General features: G+C 39.0%; 1 protein-coding gene across 6 annotated transcripts in view; it reads right to left on the minus strand.

The window, feature by feature from the left end:
• Window positions 1-8,463: 8,463 nt before the first annotated feature.
• Window positions 8,464-19,229, minus strand: part of RUFY3 (RUN and FYVE domain containing 3) — an 82,234-nt gene continuing 71,468 nt past the window's right edge. For 3 of the 6 annotated variants that reach the window (XM_047855137.1, XM_047855138.1, XM_047855140.1), the window contains 6 exons: window positions 18,632-18,751; window positions 17,188-17,287; window positions 15,439-15,503; window positions 12,547-12,574; window positions 11,692-11,760; window positions 8,464-9,905 (listed from right to left, as the gene is read on the minus strand). In XM_047855137.1, the coding sequence (XP_047711093.1) occupies window positions 9,762-9,905; window positions 11,692-11,760; window positions 12,547-12,574; window positions 15,439-15,503; window positions 17,188-17,287; window positions 18,632-18,751 (526 nt within the window). In that variant the 3' untranslated portion in view covers window positions 8,464-9,761. Of the gene's footprint in view, window positions 9,906-11,691; window positions 13,267-15,438; window positions 15,504-17,187; window positions 17,288-18,631; window positions 18,752-19,229 lie in introns of those variants that run through there. The other 3 variants (XR_007151460.1, XM_047855141.1, XR_007151461.1) reach the window with 3 other exon arrangements.

The following is a 19,229-nucleotide window of genomic DNA, read 5'->3' on the forward strand; positions in this document are numbered from 1 at the left end:
ATGTTTAGGTTTGTAAGAAACTGCCAAACTCTTCCTAGGTGGCTGTGCCATTTTGCATTTCTACTAGCAATGAATGTGAGTTCCTGCAGCAATTTGTTCTTATCAGCATTTGGTGTTGTCACTGCTTTGGATTTGAGCTATTCTAATAGATGTGCGCTGGTTCTCTTGTTTTAGCTTACAATTCCCTGATGACCTTAGATGGTCAGCATCTTTTTATGTGTTTATTTACATCTTCATATTGCCTTTGGTGAGACGCCTTTGGTTTGGTTTGCCGCCCAGTATTTTAGTTAGGTGGTTTTCTTACTGGATTTTAGGACAGGGATATACATATAGGAAGGTTTAGTTTGGTTCTTAAATCTGTATGATATGAAAATAAATGGTGGGGTAATTTGTAAATTGTTTATATTTTATTTTTTGAATGAAATAAAATCAAGAGATATGAAAGGGTAAACAGTGAAGTCTCCCTCCCATCCTGTTCTTCAGCTACATAGATCCCCTTCTCAGGCAACCCTGCCATCAGTTTCTAGTGTAAACATTCAGTGATACTTACTGTGTAGATAAGCAAATATTAATAGATATTTTCATTTTAAAAATATAAATTTATAGTATACTATACATGCTGTTCTGTGCCATTTTTTTCCATTTAATACATCCTAAAGATCATTTTATATCCGTATATAAAATCCTCTCATTTTTTAAAATGTACAGTATGGATGTACATAATTTAACCTGTCCCTTACTGGTGAACAGGAAAATTGCAATCTTTTGCTACTGTAATGCTGAAATGAATTACCTTGTAATAAACTTATGTCATTTTGTACATACATAAATTTCTCTAGGATAAATGGTCAGAGTATGTGCACTTGTAATTTAGATCTACAGTTAAACTTATGTGTATAATTTTTTTTTTCTTAGTTTGCACCAGCAATGCAAGTGCCCTCATTAACACAGCATATTAGCAGTCGATTCTTGGCCAATCTTGAGAGGCTAAAAAAAAAACCCCAAACACAATGGTATTCTTCTATGAGGTGGCATTTCATGTTTAAGACTTGTGGGATTTCCTTTTCTGTGAATTGTCTTTTTTTCTCTCTTAAAATCTCCATCTACTTATTCTCTTCATATTAATCTTAAAGCAGATCCAAAACATGGCATCATTTTATCTAAATATATTTCAGTATATATATTGTCTTTAAAAAGGACTTTAAAATAATACCATCATTCCTAAAAATACTAATTTCTTATCACAAATATCTGAAAAATAATGTTTTGAAAAGTTGATTTGAATCAGGATCTAAACAACAGTCCACACTCTGCAGTTGGTTATGACTTTCCCCTGTAATATTTTTTATTTTTTTATTATTATTAAAAATTTTTTTTTAATGTTTATTTATTATTGAGAGACACAGAGAGACAGAGCATGAGCACGGGTGGGGCAGAGACAGGAGAAGACACAGAATCTGAAGCAGGCTCCAGGCTCCGAGCCGTCAACACAGAGCCTGACGTGGGGCTCGAACTCACAAACTGTGAGATCATGACCTGAGCTGAAGTTGGACCTTAAGTGACTGAGCCACCCAGGCGCCCGGCCTGTAATATTTTTTAATAAAAAATTTCAAGCATACAGAAAAGTTGAATTATACATATACCTATACCTACACCTAATAATATTTTGTCTTATTCTCTTCCTCACTTTATATCTGTATATTCATCAAGCTATCTTTTTTTCTTTATAGATGTCAAAGTTGCAGACATTGATCTTAAGCTTTGATTGATCTTAAGCATTGATCTTAAGCTTGATCTTAAGCTTTTTGGAATACATATTGTTAATTAGGGTTTTTTCTTGAAGTAAAATTTACAGTTAAGTGAACAAATGTTAAGTGTACCTTCCACTTGATGAGTGTTAGTGTACAATTGTGTAACACAAACCCCAAGCAAGCTATGGAGCATTTCCATCACATCAGAAAATTCCTTTTCCCAGTCAATTCCTACACCACTCCCATCCCTTCTCCCTGTTAGAATTTTGTTTTCACCATAGATTATTTTGGCCAATTCTAGAACTTCATATAAATGGAGTCATACAGTATGTATTCCTGTGTAAATTTTCACTCAGCATGTTTTGAGATTTCATTAATGTTTCAGCTCTTTGTTCCTTTTCATTGCTGAGTAGTATTCCATTGTATGAACATTTCACAATTTAACCTTTCACTTAGGCGAACAACTGGTGGACGACGGGCTGTTTCTAGTTTTTGGCTCTTATGAATAAAGTTGCTCTGAACATTCTTGTGCAAGCCTTTTTGTGGATCTATGTTTTAATCTTTCTTTTCAGTAGTAGAATATCCTAAATTGTACGATTGATTATCTTTTTAATTTTACTAGAAATTGACATACCTACCTTTCTCCAAAGTGGTCATCCTATTTTATATGGACCAACAATATGAGAGTTCCAGTAGGCCCACATCCTCATTGTTTGGTGCCAGCTTGTAATTTTAGCCATTCTGTGTGTAGTGGTATCTTGGTTGTGGTTTTAACTTGCTGTTCATGACGATGTTGAGCAGTTTTCATGTTTATTGGCCATACAAATATCTTCTTTAATGAAGATGAAGTGCCTATTATTTCTTTTAATCCATGTTTCCCTGTCCATTACTTTTGCCCTTATTTGAAGAAATAAGATTTATTTATAGAGGTTTCCACAAACTGAATTTTGCTGATTGCCTTTTTGTGATGTTTTTATATTGTGTTTGGGTTTTTTCTTAATAGGAGCCCTTCTTTTTTTTTTTTTTTTTTTAATGTTTTTATTTATTTTTGAGACAGCATGAGCAGGGGAGGGGCAGAGAGAGGGGGAGACACAGAATCTGAAGCAGCCTCCAGGCTCTGAGCTGTCAGCACAGAGCCCGACGCGGGGCTCAAACTCATGGAGTGTGAGATCATAACCTGAGCTGAAGTCAGACGCTTAACCGACTGAGCCACCCAGGTGCCTCATGGAGCCCTTTATTCTTTTAAGGAGCTAACTCTATGAATACCTTTCCCTCTGGCACTTTGTCATTTTGGTTGCTTATCATGGTAGAAATTATTTTTATGGGGGTGCTTGGGTGGTTCAGTCAGTTAAGCATCCAACTCTTTTTTTTTCAACGTTTATTTATTTTTGGGACAGAGAGAGACAGAGCATGAACGGGGGAGGAGCAGAGAGAGAGGGAGACACAGAATCGGAAACAGGCTCCAGGCTCTGAGCCATCAGCCCAGAGCCTGACGCGGGGCTCGAACTCACGGACCGCGAGATTGTGACCTGGCTGAAGTCGGACGCCCAACCGACTGCACCACCCAGGCGCCCCTAAGCATCCAACTCTTGATCTCAGCTCAGGCCTTGATCTCAGGGTCATGAGTTCAAGCCCCTCATTGGGCTCCATGCTGGGCTTGAAGCTTACTTTTTTAAAAAACCAAAAATTATTATGTGGTGCAATTCTTAAATCTCCCCTTGTATGGCTTCTAGGTTTTGTGTCACAATTAGGACATCCTAGTGAAATGATTTTGAAAGTACCTGGTAACAAGGCATGAAGCCAAGGTGGATTGGAATATGGATGGACCTAGTGAAACTCACAAGGATCACCAAGATACATTTAAGAAGCTGGCTTCCAAATGATCCAGACTGAATTTGAAGTCCACAGGTGAAATTTCACAAGTATATTCAAAGACCGTGATTGCAAAACATAACTGGTTCTAACTGAACTAAAGAGGCTCTCAACCTTTCTTTCTGGCACGTGATAGTGACATTAGGGAATAAAGACCAAGAGTTAAAGAGAAACTGAGTTATTCACAATTTCTGGTAGGCTGGCTGTAATTCCATCCATTTCTTGTCCTCTTGAGAAAGCAAATGGGGGAATACAAGCCCAATACAAGTTGGGCTAATTTTTAACCTTTGACTTCTAAGAATAAATTTTTTTTTGAAGTTTATTTATTTTGAGAGAGAGTTGGTGTGCAAGCAGAGGAGGGGCAGAGAGAGGGAGAATCCTAAGCAGGCTCTGTGCTCTTAGTGCAGAGCCCGCGGGGGACTTGATTTCATGACTGTAACATCATGACCTGAGCTGAAATCAAAGAGTGGGATGCTTAACTGATTGGACCACCCAGGGGCTCTGAGAATAAATTGTTTTTTGATAGACCTTATAGTTGAATATGAATGGATGCTATTGTGTCGGGAAGCAGCACCCCCCAAATGGTAAGGCACTGTTGCTGCCTGGGGACTTGTATAGCTTTTCTACTGAACCTGCCTGTTGGAGGCCCAAGTGCTGTGTCTCTATCAAACTCAATTATTAACTTGTAGGAATCTGACATCCTCAGCAATGCTTACAACTGGTCACTGGCTCTATTTTTTAACTAATTTTACATTTCAAGATAATACGTTGTCTGAATAAAGTTTGCCTTTTATTCTAAAGTTTATTTTTTAATTTATCTTGAGAAAGAGACAGCATGAACAGGGGAGGGGCAGAGAGAGAGGCAGAGAGAACCCCAAGCAGGCTCTGCACTAGCAGTGGAGAGCCCCATGCGGGGCTCAAACTCACAAACTGTGAGATCTGGACCTGAGCCCAAACCAAGATTTGGTTTCTTAACCGACTGAGTCACCCAGGCGCCTCCAAGTTTACCTTTCATTCTAGGTGTAGAAATGGTATTTCTCAGATACTTGATTTCTGATTTGATAGACTGAGATGCTTATAAGATTCTCTTATACAAAAGTAGTTGTGTTAACAAAATTAATTTTCCTCAGGATTGTTGACAATAAAAGATCTCAATAATTGACAAATCTTCAAGCCCACCAGCATCTAAGAATCCTTGAGATTTGACCTGAGGGACTTTTAAGTGGATATATTAGGCTAAGTTATTTGAAAGATGTTTTATAATCAATCAAAACATGGTCACTTCTGAAATACAATTCCTTAAAAAAGGCCTACATTTTCTGTTGAGCAAAGCTGAAATGAGGTTATAATAGACAGTGGTCCTGAGAACTACTTCAAAATCACTAGTCTGTCATTGAGTCCTTTCACAGAATGGTTAAGTTCCCTTTAAGAGTTTCATCATACATTTTTATTGACTTACTCTGAGGTATAAATCTGACTTAAAATCCTCATTCTGAGGAAAATTCTTACTCTATTTGGAAATAACATCTAGGGAGTTAAATTAAGTTCTGTAAGGTTAGACCTATAGTTAGGAGTATGAAAACACCCTTTTTTAAACTTAATTTCAGGATAGTTTTTGGTATACAAAAATATTGCAAGAATAGAATTTCTATATGCACCTCACCTAGTTTCACTACTGTTGACTTCTTACATTGCTACAGATTTGTCACAACTAACATTAGTACATTGCCATTAACTACATTCCACACTTCAGATTTTTTTGGCTTTTTCTTCATATCCTTTTTGTCCCCAGGGCACATTACATTTAGTCATCGTGGCTCTTTAATCTTAGACTTTTTTATTTTGGATGACCTTGACAATTTTAAGGTACACTGGTCAGGTACTTTGTAGAATGTCCCTCAATTGGAGTCTTCTGAGGTTTTTCTCCTGGTTAGACTGGGGTTATAGGATTTGGGGAGGAAGAACACAAAGGTGCCATTTCACTACACCTTGTGAAAGATTCACGTTCTAAGCGTGACTTATCACAGGCATCAGTTTTCATGATCTTGCCAACATAGAGTTTGCTAAGTGACTATAAATTTCCTCTTATTTCTTTCTATATCATACTTTTTTGAAGCAAGTTACTAAGCATGGCCCACATTGAAGAAGCAGGAAGTTCCATCTTCTTGAGGAATAGTAGCTACATAAATCATTTGTAATTCTGTGTAGATGTGCCACTTCTCCCTTACTTATTTAATCTTTTATATCAATATGGACTCCTCTAAAGTTTTATGTTTTGGTTTATAATCCTTTATTACGTTATTTTGTTGCTCCCACTGTTTTTGGTTTTTATGCCACTTCCTTACTTTCTGGTATTACAAGATGTCCCCGACCTAGAATCAGCCATTTCTCCAAAGAGCCCTGGTTCCTTTTATTGGAGAATGGTATTAGAAACCAAACTTAAGTTTCTTTTTATTTCTTATTTTTGAGAGAGTATGAGCAGGACAAGGGCAGAGAGAGAGGGGGACGGAAGGTCTGAAGTGGGCTTTGTGCTGACAGCAGAGAGCCCAGTGTGGGGCTTGAACTCCCAAACCGTGAGATCATGATCTGAGCCAAAGGCAGGTGCTTAACTGACTGAGCCACCAGTCCCCTCAGAAACCAAGCTTTTGTCTTTTTTAAAATTTTATTTTATTTAAAAAAAAATTTTTTTTTAATGTTTATTTCTGAGACAGAGAGAGACAGAGCATGAGTGGGGGAGGGGCAGAAAGAGAGGGAGACACAAAATCTGAAGCAGGCTCCAGGCTCTGAGATGTCAGCACAGAGCCTGAAGCGGGGCTCGAACTTATAGCCCATGAGATCACGACCTGAACTGAAGTCAGACGCTTAACCGACTGAGCCACCCAGGCGCCCCACTTTTTTTTTTTAACATGAAATTTATTGTCAAATTGGTTTCCATACAAAGACTGAATGCTGGGTTGTGCCCGTTGTTACCAAGTGTTGGCTTCCAGGCCCTTTCAGCAGAGGGAGCTGTGTACCAACCCATATTCATCTTCCCCAACCGAAATTCTGTATCCACTTTCCCCTTCCCTCAGCCTTTGGCAACCACAATTCTACTGTGTCTGAATTCGACTGCTCTAAGGAGTCTTGCAAGTGGAGTCATATGTCCTTCTATGGCTGGCTTGTTTCACTTATAATGTCCTCAAGGCTCATGCATGTAGTAGTAGATGTCACAATTTCCTTCCTTTCTAAGGCTGAATAATATTCCATTGTATGTATCTACTGCATTTTATTCTTTCATTGGTCAGTGGACACTTGGGTTGCTTTTCACATTTTGGCTATTGTAAATAATACTGTGAACATAGGTGTATAAATGTGTTTTGAGCCCCTGCTTTCACTTTTGACTACAGTATACCCAGAAGGGGAATTGCTCTATTACGTCTTAATTTTAATTTTTTCAGGAACCATCACACTGTTCCACAGTGGCTGCACTGCTACCAACAATGCACAAGGGGTTCTAATTTCTCCACAAGTTAATTTTGATGAAGTCCAACCTCTGTTATTTTTTGTTGTTAACTGTGCTTTTGGGGTCTTACCTAAATTTTTGCCAAATAGTTGTGATGAATTTTTTCCTCTTTTTTTCCTATGAGTTCTAGTTCTAGCTCATTTGTTTAGATCTTTGAACAATTTTAATTTGTGTATGTTATGTAGTAGAGGCCCCACTTTTTTTTTTTTTTTTTTTTTTTGGCATGTGGACATCCAATTTTTGTCAACAAATTTGTTGAGAAGACTGTCCTTTAAGCCCCTTTTGGTCTTGGCACCCATCTCAAAAATCTTTAGTCCATATATGTGAAGGTTTATTTCTAAGTTCTTTCACTTCATTGGTCTAGGTCTTTATGCCAGTACCATGTTGTTTTGATCACTGTAGCTTTGTAGTGAGTTTTGACTTCAGAAGTGAGACCTCCAACTTTGTTCTTTTTCAAGATTTTTTTGGCTATTTGGGTGTCCCCTGAGATTCCATATGAATTTAAGACAAATGCTTCTATTTCTGCAAAAAATATGGGTATTTTTGATAGGGATACTTGGAATCTGTAGATGGTTTTGGGTAGTATTGACATCTTAATGATATTAAGTCTTCCAATTCATAAACATGGAGTGTCCTTCTATTTGTTGGTATCTTTAATTTCTTTAGGCAGTGTTGTATAGTCTTCAGTGTACAAGTCTTCTGCCTCTGGTTGTTTAGTCCTAAGAATGGGATTCTTGTTGCTACTGTGAATAGTGGAAAGAACAGTTTTTAAGGAAGACAGACCTATGAAGTCAAGCCTTTCATGACTTCGTTTCCTTGCTTTTGTTGACAGCTACACTAATAACAGATTGTTGGAGCTTTGTTTCAAAAAGAGAAAGGGCTGGGGCGCCTGGGTGGCTCAGTTGGCTGTGCGTCAGACTTCGGCTTAGGTGGTGATTTCACGGATCATGAGTTTGAGCCCTGCATCTGTGGTCAGCACAGAGCCTGCTTCAGATCCTCTGTCCCCCCGCCTCTCTGCCCCTCCCCTGCTTGAGTGCTTTCTCTCTAAAAAAATAAAACATGAAAAAAATGCTAAATAGCTTATGTGTAAGTCTCAATAAAATCTCAGTGGCTAATTATTCTTCCTCATATTCCATGTACAGAGCTGCCTCTTTTCAATTTAATTCAAAACTAATTATAAATAACTTTTGCTAGTTTAGGATAATTCCCCATATTATCTGTAGCACTTAGAACAGTGCTGAAAACATGTAGGTGGCCAAAAATAAGACGAATGAAGAACCACGCACACACACACACACAGAAATATTTAAAGGGAAAAAAACCAGTCAACAACCTAGGCAAGACTATTAGATTTTATTCTTTCCTAGTACTCTTATAGCTCAACTTCACCATGTAACAAGCCAGACTTCCTGAATAACAACTCTTTCCCAGGCTATAACCCTTCTCAGGAGACAGAATTTATCAAGTATCATGGTTCCAGGATGTTTTCACCCCAGAATTCTAAACCAGTTACAGAATCGTATCTTCTTAGGTCTTAATTGGAATCAAACAATCTAGGCACATGTAACATAATCAAAATAGCATATACCATTTCTTTCCTTCCCTTGTGGAAAGCACATTCCTCTTTCCCCCCAAAGGGTTTGTTATGAAGAGATGTTTGAGTGTCACGTTTTCCAAGAAACCTGTCTACCAGTTCAAATTCTTGGCTCAGAATAAGGTATCGCTTATTCAAGAAAATTTAATAAATATTCTGATCTAATTGTTCTCAGACATGGACAAATTTGTTTTACACGCAACTTAGCTTTGCTTTCAATAACTACTTGCAAAAGTCAAACCCTATCTTTAAAATATCTTACAATTTTCCTTAGGACTTGGGAGAGCAGGGAAGGATGAGGAAGGGAGTTGGCCCAGAATGTCAGTAGGACATTCTGAAGAGGGCAGATATTTACTTTTGAAGTCATTAAGTGGATAAACTGTCAAGTGTTTCTCTTGTTCGGATATTGAAAACATTTATAGCCCAGGGCCTTTCTGGTCCTGAAACTATAATAAATTATAATATTGTTTTAAGTACATTCAAAATTTATATTACTCTTTAATTTCTTTTCCCTGAGTTTGGGTTCACAGTTTGGTAGAGATACTTGAAAGAGGTAGTTAGTGGGGGTGAAGAGGAAACAATGTTTATGTCTAGCAGCACCCAGGGAAAATATATAATATCTATTATTTTGATCTCAGGTAACATTTATCTTTCCCCCTTGAATCTCCACAATAGAGGGAGATAATCATTTTCCTTTTCTTATCTGTTGGACTCTCTCTCCTATTATATCCACCCCAGTATTATTATCACTATTCATAAAAATGAATAGCCCTCCAAAGACAAGCTACAGAATTAAGCCTTCAAGGTGGGATTGTTTAGATTTAGAAGAGAGGGGCTCAACTGAGTAACTTTTATTCATATAGTCATTAGGGAAAATGAGCAAAATTTCCAGGACCCCCAACTACTCACTGCCTTTTCTCCCTTGACCTGGTTTATTTAAATCATTGCTATCAATTCTGGAGTTGATTCTAAGGTCTGGGTTCTAGGAAATCTTGACATCTAACACAGGTACAGACACTGGTCCAGGCCTTGGCTTCCAGTCTTACGATGGGCTGGTGGAATACTGTTTCATCAGATGCTCATGGCAGGGATTGCAAACTCGCTCAGGCTTGATACTCGAGGGAAGAGGCAGTTCATTTGTTGAGCAGGCATCACAGAACGTTCCTCTGCAGTTCTTACACATATTCTACAAGGAGAAGAGGAGGTTAGGTGGGGGATAGAGGAGCAGGGCATATAGATGCATGGAACAGAAAAGGCCAAATATGGTAAGTGCTCAATACCTAATTATTAACTAATGTCTGCTATGTGCCAGATAGTATCTGACCAAACACAGTTTCTGCCTACAAGGAAGCCTGTCTAGTTCTTAGATCTAAATGAAGAGAAGCAGTGCCACAGAATTCAAAAGAACAAATAATACACAAATTGCTTACTTTTAGAATGTTCCCACCCATTATATTCACTTTTATGTGGGCTAATTCTAAAATTAGTTTGCAAGTACTTAAGAATACTCCAAACAAGGCGGGCAGGCAGTGAGTGACCTAGCCATGGACTGGGTAGTGGTAGCCAGCCTAGGATTAAAAAACTTGCTGAGCATGAAGTGAAAGTAGAATTCTTAATACACTGATGTGCTTAATGCTTCCCTGTAATACTCTACAGACATATCTTTTGGGATATCAGCGCAGCAGGAGCACAGCTTCCCTACATCCTCTTTATAGGGAAATCAGTCTCTTTATTAAGCATTTTGAATATTTAGTGGCCATGCAATGGGACAGCACGTGGGTCATTATGGCAGTGTCACTGGTAAGGCTGTGTGGTAGGGTGGCACACACATAGCTCCAAGGGTCCCTAGTAAAGGCTGTGAAGAGTAATTCCCCCCGTTAATAATGCTGCTTTCTCCCAAACAATTCACCTTCCTGAGGATGCAGCAGAGGTAGGGGGTCACTTTTATTTGAAAGCCCGAGAGGAATTTTCCTCTGACATATTGTAGTTACTGTGCAGAATTAGAAAAGCCAGAATTAGATTCTCTTCCAGAAACAGACATTATTTCTGTAATTCCAACTCTATAAAGGCAGTTCATCTTTATCTGATTCCGTTAAGACTAGGTCATATTATAGTTTTGCTTGTTAAAATTCAGCATGATCACAAAGGGTGGCATAGAGGCTGCAAAGGCAGAATTCGGCACATTTCCTCATCTCTTCCAAGCACTTGTTTCTTACAGTCATTTGCCCATTTCTTGAACATCTATGAACTGGGGACCACATGACATGTGGGTGGGGGGATGGATATTACTATGAGCAGGTCAAAGACCTGGCTATCAGAACACTTGCTGTATCTGAACACTTCCTTCACTCTGCCTACTCTAGCAAACTGGGGAAGCGCTCAAGCAGAGACCCTTGAGGATCCGAGGGGAAAACAAGTGGTTTTGGTGGAGAGAGCTCATTTCCCTCTCAGAGGCTGATTCTCCAAATAATTCAAAGAATCTCCCTTCCCCAAAACTGTCTGATTTGTTCTAAGCAGGATGGAGTACTGGAAGAGTACAGACTTTGGGGCCAAAGTCAGGCTGCAGCTGGGCCTTGCCACTTATGACTTGAGTAACTTTGAGAAATGTGCTTCACATCTCTGAGCCCAAGGTTCATCTACAAAATGATGTCACAGAGGAGATAAGCTTTACAACAGGGACTTGGTCTATGCTTTGCTCATTACTCTTTCTCCAGCACACGAGATAGCACATTCTACACAGCAGGCACTCAATAAACATTTATAAATTTGTTTTAAATTCTTTATATTTGTGTTCATGGGGATTTACTGACATGACATACTATGACTGAAAAAAATGGGTACACAATAAATGCTTGCTCCTTTTGCTTTTTCTCCCCACTCTGCCCTCTACACAGCAAAGTCCGTTACTGAAAGGGACTAGTGGTGTAACGGACATCCTGGTGAAGAACCTGTTTGGTTCTCAGCATCGTTACCTTTGCAAGGCGGCCGTCTTGCTGGCACAGCTGACACATCTGTGGCTTTGCAGAGAGCAGCGGCTGGTCCTAAACCACATATTGAGCCAGTTAGTTTCTCTTGGTCTCAGAAACATGAATACTTTCAGAATACTCATTTTTTTTAAGTTACAAAATTAACACAACCACCCTACAGGCTATCTGGAAACTAAAGAGACAAATTGTATACGGTCCTCGCGCCTTAATACAACTCTACTAATTCTATCACTATCCTTGGAGCTCTTTTCACTTTTATAATAAAGTAACATGTGATTTCAGTTATAAAAAGAAAATTCAAGTATACAAGTATGAAGAAAGAAGTTTTAAAAAGCCCCATCCCTCTTTTCCTATCATATCATCAGGAATAGAAAGCAATATTCTATTTTGCTTTTTTTTTCTTTTTTAAAATTCCTAACAGATAAATGAAAGGGGTGACTCAGTCATAGCAGCCTGTGTCTTCTTTCTCATGGGTTGTCATATCCTATTATATATGCAAAGTATCTTACAACCATTTATATTTGTTTATTTCCAAGTGAGCAAGAAGTATTTTTTCTGTTTTATAGAAGAGAAAACTAAGGGAAGAGGAGGCACTCTCTTAGGTCAAAGAGAATTTCTAAGAAGTGAGACGTGCCATTTCCTTAGTAAATTGCTCAGAGCTGTACTACTTCCTGTGAGAGTTTCAGGCCAATGCGTGTTTGTTGAGGATACTGTTAAAAGGACGGGGCACAGAGGCCTGTGTGCATTCATCTACTTCCTGTGCCGCCTGTGTTCAGCCAGGAATGGGACAGCCAACTACATCATTTACACGAGACGTTTGAGAACAGGAGACTCGGTTACCTGTTCATTCGCAGGGGGAGACGGCAGCCTACAATGGAAAATTAAAAACAGTAACAAACAGCAACTTATTATATTTCCATGTGAATCATTTCAAAAGCAAAGAAAAAGCATTACCATGGTTCTTTTATGTTGTTGGGACTGACATAATTATTAATCTTAACCTCCAAGGAGAAGCAATTTTTGTAGTTAAACCTATTACTAGAATCTGATCCTTGACCTACATTATGGTTCCTGTTTAAAAATGGATTTGGAGTTACATTTGTTGTTTTCTTTTTACTGCCAAGAAAATAGTTAGCACTTGTATCCCAGCCTATAAAACTCCAATGGCCAATGCTATACATTTTAAAAGTTTCTTTTTTCTGATATTATAGAAACCTATTATATGTCACGTATTAATCCCCTCTTCCAAATATTCTTAAGATGTGAACTTTAGCAAATTAATGAGGGAGAGAATGGATGAGATTGTCACAGTTCTGGGGATAATGCACCACACATCCACAGTGGCTCCAGTTCTCTTCCATCGAGTGGCAGGGTGACCACCAGAGTGACCAGGTTCTCAGCTGTTCCTTGGACCGTAATCCCAAGAAACCTGGGTATGTTTTAGGACTGTAGTTCAGGATCTGGGAGCTGCTTTAGACAAAGGACTTATACACAGAAGACACGGTAAGTAGAGGCAACTTAGGTGTGCCACCTTGCCTCTCTGCTCCTCAGTTTTCGCATCTGTAAAGTAGGAACAGATGATTAAACTTTCCTAAGAATTAAAATGTTAAGGAAATAATGAATGCGACGTGACACAGACATAAGGTAGTCTTGTCTTATATTCCCAGGGCCTAAATCAAAACCTGGCATATAAGGTCCTCCTGATTGTAAAGTACTTGGTTTTAGGCTGGAATGGGGCCGATTCTGAAAGGCTCTTTTAAGTCCTTGTTAATTTTATAGCCTTTCTAGTTCCTTTCTGTGGCCCATACTGATCTGTGGGGTAGTTTAAGGTTAGTCCTACATCAGACCATGCTCTCTTTGGGAGTAAACTTAAAGGCTTTGGAATCATTCTGGCTTTGGAGGCCAAGTGCCCGCATAATCAGTCTACTGTTGGGACTCTGATTTTCTCCAGCAGCTACTTTGCTCAGGTGACACACGGCCTTATTCTTGAGGCATCAAAGCCTAGACAGGGACAGCTGCCAAAAATGTACACTGCATTGTTCTCTCCAACCCCCACTGTGGTGTCTTTCTTGTTATTAACCTTTGCTGTTGTTGTTGTTGTTGTTGTAACAGAGTGAATTTTGGAGCAGTTTTAGGTTCACAGAAAAACTGAGCAGAAAGTACCGACATTTCCCAGAAAGTATTTCCAATATACTTTACCGGCCCCCCATGCTCCCCCAATATCTACATTCTGTAACAGGGAAGGGGGGGAGGGGGTAGACAATGTTACAATCAGCAAACCTACACTAACATGTCATAACTACCCAAAGTCTGCAGTTTACATTAGGGTTCACTCTTGGTGTTGTACATTCTATGGGTTTGGACAAATGTAAGACATGTATCTAGCATTACAATACCATAGGAGTATTTTCACTGTCCTAAAAAATTTTTACTGTGCTTATCCATGCATATCCCCTAACCCCTGGCAATCACTGTCTCCATGGTTTTGGCTTGTCCAGAATGTTATACAGTTGGACCACCTTTGTTTTTATTTTATTTTATTTTATTTTATTTTATTTTATTATTTTATTTTATTTTTTCAATATATGATATTTATTGTCAAATTGGTTTCCATACAACACCCAGTGCTCATCCCAAAAGGTGCCCTCCTCAATACCCATCACCCACCCTCCCCTCCCTCCCACCCCCTATCAACCCTGTTTGTTCTCAGTTTTTTTTTTTTAACGTTTATTTATTTTTGAGACAGAGAGAGACAGAACATGAACGGGGGAGGGACAAAGAGAGAGGGAGACACAGAATTGGAAGCAGGCTCCAGGTTCTGAGCCATCAGCCCAGAGCCCGACGCGGGGCTCGAACTCACGGACCGCGAGATCGTGACCTGAGCTGAAGTCGGACGCCCAACCGAGCCACCCAGGCGCCCCTGTTCTCAGTTTTTAAGAGTCTCTTATGCTTTGGCTGTCTCCCACTCTAACCTCTTTTTTTTTTTTTTTCCTTCCCCTCCTCCAAGGGTTTCTGTTAAGTTTCTCAGGATCCACATAAGAGTGAAAACATACGGTATCTGTCTTTCTCTGTATGGCTTATTTCACTTAGCATCACACTCTCCAGTTCCATCCACATTGTGGATGGAACCACCTTTGTTTTTTAATGCAGTGGCACTGTGTAGTATTTTATTTCTACTTGCTAAAATAATTGTTAAAAGTTCACTTCCTTGATACTATCCTAATACTTTTCATAGTGAGCAAATCAGATGAAGAGTTAAGAAAAAGACAAAGAGTTAGGCTGTTTGAGACCCTTAAGAGAAAGGACACGAGGGAAATGAGAGGATTTATGTGAAACATAGCTGCCCTCCACTAGCTCACAAGTGGAAACAAGTCCTACTCAAGTACACTAAAGACCCTGAGAAATGCTATGACTCGTACTTCGTTCCTTTGTGATGCCGACCCAGTAAAGATGAAACATAATCTTTGAAGTGATCATGTGAGTTTGAGGACTAACCAGGGGGAGAGTCGGAGGACAGCTTGATTATTACCCTGCTTTCTTCTAAAATGGACTAAATGGGTTTGGTTTTAATACGTGCTCTCTGCTTGACTTGTTCATGCCCCCTTTGAAATAACTTGCTGGAGTATTACTATTACAAGTCAGTGTCTGGTCAGTGCCATTGCCCATATGTATCGAAAGGTCCCTCTTTCCACCCAAAATACATTTATATCTTAGTATTTTATTAACAAACACCTGTGGCTTTCGTCCAGGGGCTTTTTAAGTTTAGCATTTTCCTCTTGAATTCTGTGCTTCCCATCCTGCCAAAAGAAAACAGCCCAGTATATTAATTATTCAGAATGCTAAGCAGTGATGATGCTGCAGACATTTTCTTCTGTATTGACTTAGCTTAGGCATAACACTAAGCAGCTTTATTATTATATGGAAGGAATTTACCTTCCAGAATATTTCCTCATTCTTTGCTCTAATTACTTTCTTAACAAATTATTCTGATAGGGTTTGCAACAAATGATTTTCAGAGTAGGTATTCTCCTTAACTCTTGCAATTCAAATAAAATTCAGAATATATCCTATTTACTTGCAAAGTGAGCTCAAGGTATCAGTTACTGCTTAGGGTATGTTAGTTACTTCTGTCTATCTCTATATATCTTCACCTCCCACTCCCCACTCAGCTCTGGATAACTGGTAAAACCAAGCATGGCCATATATAGCAGACTATAACCCTGTGGACACTCAGTCAAGCAGCTGCCACAACACCGTAACAACTTGCATAGCCTAGACACTTGAGTTTTGTATTTTGAAGGACCAATGTAAAGTTCCAAACATCCACTCTACCAAAGTGTGTAAGCCCTGCCTAGGCAGTTTTCAGTGACAAATTCTTTCTGTGGACACTGCTGTCTGCCTTGAGCTGCTGTCCATCAGCCTCCAAAAATAGAATGCACATTCTTAGACCACTCAAGTGTCAAGGAAAGGAGGTTAATGCAACATTTACACTCCTGGAACCCCTACCACAGGACAATTCCAGATTGAGAAACTTAAGGCCTCACTGGAAAAGCAGGGTAAAAAAGGCCAAGAATTTAAGTAAATCTCTATAAGCCCTTCTAAGTAGATTTTATGTTTGCTAAACTAAAATAATGAAGTTGGCATGCTACAAAAGGAGTGGTATTTTGTACACTTTAAATTGCAGTGAATACTACTACATAATAAATTTCTATTTACCATTATTTTCTGCTCTCCAGCAAATTAGCATCTCTTTCTCTAGCAATTTTAAATTAAGAAGCTTATAAATTTGTCCTGCTTTGTTATATATGATGTAAACAAAGAAGATAATTTTTTCCCTGTGTTTGTCTTTGACAGAAAATGTATTTCATACGTTTCTGATTTTATTATTTAATGACATTGGCTCCCGTTTCATGGATCCCAGAGATGGACTTTTCCATTTTAGCTTCCTAACCACTACAGGAGCTGGGAGTCTCACTCCTAAGACTGTCCTGTAGATATGTCTACTCTTGCTCTTTAATCACTCTATGTTCCCTCTTCTAATTTCCCAAGAAAAGTAAAACTGGAATCCTCATGATTCTGAAAACGGTATATAGAAGCAAATCCATATTTAAGACAATTCTGTTAAATGGAAAATCAGGGTGGGGAAAAATTACTATAACATATTATTGAAGATTTTAGCCAGTAGAATCCCAAGGAACACCAGTTTTTGTTAAGATACCAAAACAATCTTAGAGCGAAAGGGATTAAGAGGGTCACTGGAAATCATGGTTATTAATCTTCTTTTCCAAATGAAATCAAGTCAGAGAGAGTGTCCAGAGACAGACTGAGAATCAAGGCCTTGTGTTTACCCCAGGTCTTGTCTGCCATCTACATACTCAAGGCCACAGCAATTAAGCTCATGTTCCAGGAGAGAAAACTGTCCAGCCCATCGAAGTAGCCTCTAAAAATTAAGTAAATGAATAAGGGAATAACAAATATTACCGTTTTGGGTTCTGGCTTCTGAAAGCCCTTTCCTGGGATGTTTCTGTTGTTTTGTAACCTTCTTTCTCTTTCCTGTTTTAGCTCTAACTCAAGCTGGTGCCTGGGACAGATGGGAGAGGAAAAGGATGAAAATTTGGGTTTCTGCACTCATAATTTCTAAAGAACACCCAACCCTTTTCCTAAAGCTCAGCAATTACATTTTCATACTTGATTAATAAAAGGATACCAGATATATATGGGCAATCAGGTTTTAAGGTGTTTAAATATAATACAGTAAAACCAGTAACACTAAAATACAGATACTTTTAAAATCTTTCTTGGGTAATTAAGAATGTACTTTAAGATCTCCTAGTACCCAAGGGTCACCACTCTCTGAATATCAGTATTAATATTAACTCTTTTTTTTTTAAGAGTCTTACAATATTTCTTTAACATTTATTTATTTTTGAGAGACAGAGAGAAACAGAGCACCAGTGGCAGAGGGGCAGAGAGAGAGAGAGAGAGGGAGACACAGAATCCGAAGCAGGCTCCAGGCTCTGACCTGTCAGCACAGAGCCCAATGCGGGGCTCGAACCCATGAACTGTGAGATCATGACCTGAGTTGAAGTTGGCCACTTAACCGACTGAGCCACCCAGGCGCTCCTAATATTAACTGTTAATAAAGAGTTGTGGTCAACTGAATGGCAATTAGTAGGATTTGCTATAATGAAAGACAGTATTTACCAATTTTCAACAAGAAACAATATGAAAGCACTAACACTGTAGTCCCATTTCGTTTTAATTAGCTGGTCTCTCTTTACAGTTATGTGTTCAATGCCCAGTTACATCATCAGCCACTAATGTCCTTAGTAGCCATGTGCTTTTATATCTAACAACAAAGTTCTCTTTGTTTGAAGTCAGTGGCTTCTGCAGAGAATTGAGTCTCATTTGACAGATAATATGGAAGAGTTGTTAAGGACTTGGGAGTCAAGAGAGAGACAGTCAAGAGAGAATGCTGCCACTGACTAGCTGCACTGTGTCAATCTGGACAAACTGAACCCATCTAAGCTTTAATTTCATCTGAAAATGGGGGGTAATATGGTCAACTACTAATAGGGTTGATGGGAAGATGTTAGGACAGAAAGCCTGTGAAGTACTTTGTGAAGTTTCTGCACACAGTAAAAATTTAGGAAATACCATTATTAGTGTTAGGTTGGCTATTAATTCTCTTACTCCTTTCTATTTATTTGGGACCTTGAATTCTAATTTCCTAATTCTTTGGTTGCAAAGCATGTTGACAAGATTTGGAAATGTTGATACAGGTGAAGCTTTCTGAATCTAATTCCAGAGAAAGGACATTACAAAGACAGAACAGAGGGGGCTGGATCCTGGGACCTCCTAATCTTGCGGCTAGCCTTAGAATTACCCACGACCACCCTGTCAGCTCCTGCTGCCCTCTCTTCACCGCTGCCTGGTGAGCTCCTCCACTTCCAGCTGCAGACTGTTTATCTTGTCTCCGAAGTCCTGCTTGAACAGCCGGTTGTCCAACTCAGCAGACTGGCGGTCTCGCTCAGCCTGGCGCAATCTGGATGTGAGCCACATGAACTTGTGATAAAAAACAAAAGCCATGGTGGGGAGGAAGACCAAGTTTACAACACAAAATAAAGCAACCCAAGGAAGAAGGCATGGAGAGACGTGGCGGGGTGGGGTGGGGTTGGGGGGGACAAAAGCTTTGCAGGACACAGGGGAAGAAATTATATGGAGGAAAAAAGATGGAGAAGAAACAAATTCCAACGAAAAGTAAGATGAAGGTGAACCAGGCAGAGGAAAAGTTGATTTTCCAATTTTTTTTTATTCTAGTACTACAGTTTACAGCCATTAGATGATAAACAATAAAACATCACTTTTTAGAAAATCCATATCCAAAGCCAACCTCAAGTACACAGTAATTAAAGTCAAATCCACCTTTTGTTTGTGTTTATTTCCTAATAGGTTTGGTACTTCATATTTCTGCTTTACACACATAACTGGAACTTGCAAATGGGCAACTACCTTATTATATG

The sequence above is a fragment of the Prionailurus viverrinus genome, chromosome B1 (genome assembly GCF_022837055.1).
Source record: "Prionailurus viverrinus isolate Anna chromosome B1, UM_Priviv_1.0, whole genome shotgun sequence".
Lineage (NCBI taxonomy): Eukaryota > Metazoa > Chordata > Mammalia > Carnivora > Felidae > Prionailurus > Prionailurus viverrinus.